This window comes from Lycium barbarum, chromosome 4 (genome assembly GCF_019175385.1).
Source record: "Lycium barbarum isolate Lr01 chromosome 4, ASM1917538v2, whole genome shotgun sequence".
Classification (NCBI taxonomy): Eukaryota; Viridiplantae; Streptophyta; class Magnoliopsida; order Solanales; family Solanaceae; genus Lycium; species Lycium barbarum.
The window spans coordinates 13346031-13352125 of record NC_083340.1 but is presented as its reverse complement, the minus strand read 5'-3'; the positions used below and the strand labels follow the sequence as shown (position 1 = coordinate 13352125).

At 30.9% G+C, this 6095-nt stretch overlaps 1 protein-coding gene across 1 annotated transcript; it reads left to right on the top strand.

Annotated features, from left to right (window-relative positions):
• Positions 1-621: 621 nt before the first annotated feature.
• Positions 622-4233, top strand: LOC132638205 (probable 2-oxoglutarate-dependent dioxygenase AOP1). The gene is made up of 3 exons (XM_060355167.1): positions 622-1099; positions 1655-1985; positions 3445-4233. The coding sequence occupies exons 1-3, from the start codon at positions 735-737 to the stop codon at positions 3697-3699; spliced, it is 951 nt and encodes a 316-aa protein (XP_060211150.1). The 5' UTR covers positions 622-734; the 3' UTR covers positions 3700-4233.
• The last annotated feature ends 1862 nt before the right edge of the window (positions 4234-6095 follow it).

The window sequence follows — 6095 nt, the reverse complement described above, 5'->3', positions numbered from 1 at the left end:
ATAGAGGTAAGGTAGTAGAATATTTACTACATCTTTTATTTATGATTTTTTTAAGAGGCGCGCAAAATGGAAAGTGACCAAGTAATATGGAACGGAGGGAGTATTAGACAAATCCTTACCATTCCCGAACGCCTTTTCTTGTCTTCTGTTCAAATATTAAATTTCAACCAAGATAGGATCCTCTTTCAGGGAATCGTATCGTCCCATGTGATGAATTGTCTTCTGTTTAAATATTAAATTTCAACCAAGATAGGATCCTCTTTCAGGAAATCGTATGGTCCCATGTGATGAATTAACCTTCAATATATAAGTACTCCTCTTAAGAAAAGTTGTGCTAATGTCATTTCTTGTTACGTAACCATTGTAAAGTGAATTAGTTAGATGTAAATTAGACGTGGATCTAGAATTTAAAGTTTATGATTTCTCCAACGACCTTATATAAGTGTGTAAAAAATACACTAAGTAATAGGTTCACAATGAAATATTTATAGATATTTTGTGAATTTTTTAATTAAATACAGAATCTGGAACGAAAATTATTGGGTTCCCATGAACCCCTAACAAATGTATTAGATCCGACCATAATATAAATACCAGGTGGAGGTAAGCTCTTGCTATATAACAATGTGGTACACAGGAGTTGCTTAAGATTAACTGATACCTTCATCTCCTCTTTTCACACTTCGATCAAGTCCTAAACATTTAATTTCCTCTAATTCTTACAATATCCAGCAATGACAATATCCAAGGAATTGAAGGTTCCCACCATAGATTTTTGCAACCCAGAGCTAAAACCAGGTACTCCACAATGGGAGTCCACAAAAACCCAAGTAATCCAAGCTTTGCAAGAATATGGGATCTTTGAAGCAGTTTATGATAAGGTTCCAAGAGAAGCCATTTTTAATACTTCAAAAAAAATCTTTGAATTTCCATTGGAGACTAAACTTGAAACCAAATCAACCATACCTATGCATGGCTACCTAGGACAATATCCACAGTTGCCAGCTTATGAAAGTTTGGGTATTGCTGACGTCCTCAAATCTGAAAGTGTTGATTCTATTGCCAATATCTTCTGGCCTGATGGAAATCCTGACTTTAGGTATGTAAGAATTAAAATTGTTTTCCATGAAAATGTCATTTTCTTGTATTAACTATCAGAAGAACTTAAATAATTATGTTACCTTGCATGTATAAATGTTTTTACACTATCAGGTTAGCTAAGAATATCTACAGTTAATTTTGGAAATAAGATATATTTTGTACCTGGCACAATAGATAAAGTTGTTCTCGTGATGTAAAAATTTCTTACACTGATGGTGTGTACTCTAACCAAAATATGAAATTCCTTCACTTACGAACGTAATTTATCTCTTCCTTATATATTGAGTTTCAATTTAATATCACTTGCTCTGATCAACATGCATACATTATATCAAATTATAATACTAAAAGTTGTTATCAAAATATTATTATTATTATTATTATTATCATTACTATAATAATAATAATAATAATAATAATAATAATTATTATTATTATTATTATTATTATTTACCAAATGTTAGATTTACATTTTTAAGGCAAATAATTTATTACTTACTATTTCTTCAACTTGTATGTTTAATTTTAACATGTACCTAATTAATTCTGGCAGCAATGTGCTCAAGACCTTCTCAGAGCCACTTGTGGAATTGGATGAAACGATAAAAAAGATGATTTTGGAGAGTTTGGGTCTAAAAAGTTACATTGATGAATTCTTGGAATCCTATTTCTACAATTTCCGATTTACGCATTACAATCCAGCTCTAGTAAATGGTGAAGAAGGGGATAAACCTGGATTGAGTATCCACACAGATAGTGGCTTCTTGACCTTCATATTTCAAAATAGTGTAAATGGATTGGAAGTTCAGACCAAAAATGGAGAGTGGATTGATGTCAACATTGCACCTAATTCCTTGGTTGTTATTGTAGGAGATTCCTTCATGGTAAGTGTCGAGTTTCTCCGTTGCTATTTGTAAAGTTCATTTTTTTTGTTTGATAGTAATTTCTTACGTGTCTTATAAATATTTTGAGTTATTAATTATGGTGACTTACTCTTACTTTTTGTGTGTAGATTTTATTTTAGAAAACTTAAAAATTCTGAATTCACGCACCGAAAATTCAATAATTTGTCGTTTCAGATAAAATTCACACATTAGCAGATTCAAATGAACTTCCCTAATTAATAAAATACATATATATTATTTTCTATTGCTATATTTTGAAACAAATAGTAAGTAATACCGATAATTCATACATAAATTTTGCAGTCTTTTAGTATAAAAACCTTCATACGGTTAATCTTCTTGGTAGGTCAGAAGCAGATTCAAAATTTTAAGTCAAGCGGGGACAAAGTAGCACCTATCATTATTACTTTGTGTTAATATATTTAGTTAAAATACAATTTTTCCAAAATGAAATATTTTTATAATAATAACTATATATAAGAGGGAAATGGAGTTTTTTATAGTCCTCACAGGGCTATTTTTGTCATTTATTAGCCCTGAAGGAGTTACACGTGTTATCCAACTTTCACTTTGAATCCCTTTTTTATTAATTTGCCTCTTGTTTAGTTCTATATTGCTTCAGTTGCCATTATCTAATTTAGTAAATAAAGGCACATTTTGAGACGTTTTGTAAGGCCCAAATTCAAGGGCATTCGCACCTGGCCCAAAGCTCATTAATGATTGTGTCCTCAATTTGATAGAGAGTCAAATTTTTAGGGAATGGAGAGAAAAAGTCATTGAAAAATTCGGATTTAAGAGAATGGTGTAGATTTTAGTCCCTTTAAAATATTTTTGATCTTAGTAATTGGTAATTCCTTCGTCTCAATTTATTTGTCGTGATTAGTAAAATAGTTATTTTAAATTACTTGTCATTTTCAACTTTATGACAACTTCTTTTTAATTTTGCGCTTAATAGTAATTGTTTTTGAAAACTACAAAACACCTCAATTATGGAGATATAACACATAAATAGAGTAAATATTCAATAAAGAGGTATTATAATAAATAAGCGTAAAACTTCTCAAAATTAATATTTTCTTAATGGGTGTGTAAAAATAACGCGACGGATAACTTGAGATGAATACAATGTAGCAGTAACTTTTTGTGGTTGGTATAATTTAGAAGACTTTGGAGCCACATTTAATAATATTCTTATAAGATTATTAAGTTGATTTTGGTAAAGACACTAAACTAATATTATATAAATATTTTGTTATCATACATTTCAATTAAAATTGTTATTTTAATTTTTTGAGTTTGGGCCCGGGCTTAGCACGGGCCTCCCGCAACTAGTTCAACTATATATATAGTTCAAATCAGATACTGGATGGAATAACGTTTGTTGCTCAAGTACTACATAAACAAGTTCTAACAGAAAATTCTGTGCAAATTTATATAGGCGTGGACAAATGGTCGATTGCACTCTCCCGTCCACAGGGTAACACTGTCCGAAAATAGCGAGAGGTTCTCCATTCCATTATTTACCGTACCAAAAGAAGGCTACATCATAGAGCCACGAAAAGAACTTGTGGATGAAGAACACCCTTTACTTTTCAAGCCCTATAACATTCTTGAATTGTATAAGTTTGTTATGTCAAAAGAGGGTGCGTCAAAAGCTGGCAGTGAAGCTTTCAAGGCCTTTTGTGGTGTTTGAATTGTTGCAGTTCTTAAGTTTTAGCTTTCTATGTTTACTATTTTTTTGTCATAATAAAAGTATTGTCTAGGACTTTCCTGTTTGTAAGGATTTGTAATAAGTATTTTATGGTTTTAATGATGGTCTACTTTGCTAATTAGATTTGTTGTCTAGTGGAGATCTCTTCCCGGCAAACAAATAAAAGGGGCTAACTGGCTCTTAGCAGCATTAACATCAATTAATTGTTTCATCAGTATTTTTGAGTTAACTTCTTGAATGATCATGTTGATCAAATTAAAGTCGTTTTCCTTTCATTTGTCAAAAAAAAAAAAAAAAAGTCACTCAATTATTGTGGTCTCTCAAAAAACTAAAGTAGCCTTAATAAGTCACTCTCAAGAATGAGTAGGCGTTACTTTTAAATTTAAACTAGTGAATTTGACAGCGTTTCACGCGGCAACAAAAAAAACTAAATAATCTTTTCCAATATACGAAAATTAAAAAATTGTGTTCAAACTGAAATAATTTAGTATCAGCTTTTTGACTATTTTATTATTAACATTTAACTTTGTATATTTATCACTTACCGATTGTTATCCTTTACAAATTACAATGTAAAGATAACCGATCTCTTTATGTGCGGATGAGTAACGAATTTTAAACATTTCTTTATATATATATATATCTAGTACTTGATACATGTACATGAGTATTTATCTTTTTCTTATTTTATTACTTTCATAATTCTTCCTCATTAATATTTAGAAGGAAGGGATAATACACAAATAACATAAGCCAACCAATATATCTAAATATTGTTACGTATTTGTAAAAAGTATATTTCATGCAACCAATATATCTAAATATTTAATTCTAAGATAAATGAGTTAATTTAATTACTTCACTCACAAATTAATTAAATTGACTCATTCTAAATGAAATATGTTAAACAAATTATAACGGACATGGGAAGATCAACCCTCTTGTCAGAATAGGAAAAATACTCACGTATGTCGTAATTGTTACCCATGAAATTTGCCTGACAAACACATTGTTTAACTTCTCGTATCTAGAAAGCCAAGGAAAAAGGATAACTGATTAACACTGAAATAACTTCTTTTGGGGGAGTAAAGGTTTATAAAATTAACTTGATTTGTCGGATAAGGATTCGTTCTCTCAAGCGTTTTAGGTAATTCAATTAGGTGGGTTACCCTTATATTGCATTAAAAAATAAAAAGTCTAATTTTCTTCTGTTGTTTTAATTAAAATAGCTGGTGTTTGTTAAACAACCTTATTCTCTGATCGATTATCCACCTATTGTCTATAATCAATCCTCTTATTGGTCATTTATTGACCTCGTTCGTGATTAATTATCGACGTTATTAACTGCCTTCGTGATCGATTCTTGACCTATGGTTGATGATCAAACAAACTTCTTTGTTGATTATTAATCTACTTATAACCTGTTTGGCCAAACTTATTCCCCCACCCCCCCCCCCCCCTAAAAGTACTTATTTTTTCAATAAGTGCTTATTTGAAAAAAATGAGGTGTTTGGCCAAACGTTTGGGAGAAAATAAGTGCTTCTGGGAGTAGCAGAAGTAGTTTTTCAGAAGCTAAAAAAAACAGCTTTTGCCACTTTTTTGAAAAGTACTTTTGAAAAAAATACAAATAGAATTACTTTTTAAAAGCTTGGCCAAACACTAATAACTGCTCAAAAGTACTTTTTTAATTAATTGGCCAAATACAAACTGTTTTTTGTCAAAAGTGTTTTTTTGAAAAGTACTTTAAAAAAAATATTTTTTAAAATAAGCTGATTTTAGAAGCTTGGCCAAACAGGCTATTAGTTGATAATCAACCCTCCTTTGGTGGATTTTAAGCCTACTTCGTGTTTGGCATAGTTAATAAATCGACCACCTTCGTGGTTGCTCACCATCCTACTGTTGGTAATCAACCTCCTTCTTGATCGTTTATCAATCCATGATTGAATCAAACTCCTTGGTCGATAATCAACCTACAGAGGGCGCATACTCCAAATCTTCTCTCTTTTTTTTCCTTCCTCGAGCTAATTCGGCAAACCTTATTTTTGCAATTCCCAAAAATAGGAGAGGGAAATTCCCAAGACTGATATAAACATATCTAGTACTTGAAATGCTATGTGCGGAAAAAGAAGATATGGTGAAACTTGTAAAAATCAGTAAGAAGAATGTTACCAGGTTCCTTAATTGCTTCTTGCAATGGCTTGAATTTCACAATTTAGGTTTCTTGACCTGTTTGACAACTCCCTTCTTTCATCATATGCAGCAAAATTTATTCTAGTCCTCTTCAATGGAGGCATATATAGTCTAGTATTGTAGTAACTCTTTTTTTTTTTTTTCTTTTCTATTTTCTTGGTCTCACATCATTGAGTACTATAAAAAAT

What these genes read in the sequence shown, in the direction of transcription:
- LOC132638205 (XM_060355167.1), top strand. Translation starts at nt 735, where the DNA reads ATGACAATATCCAAGGAATTGAAGGTTCCCACCATAGATTTTTGCAAC. An exon ending in GATGGAAATCCTGACTTTAG is followed by an intron (nt 1,100 to 1,654) that starts GTATGTAAGAAT and finishes TAATTCTGGCAG; the next exon opens with CAATGTGCTCAAGACCTTCT. An exon ending in TTGTAGGAGATTCCTTCATG is followed by an intron (nt 1,986 to 3,444) that starts GTAAGTGTCGAG and finishes AAATTTATATAG; the next exon opens with GCGTGGACAAATGGTCGATT.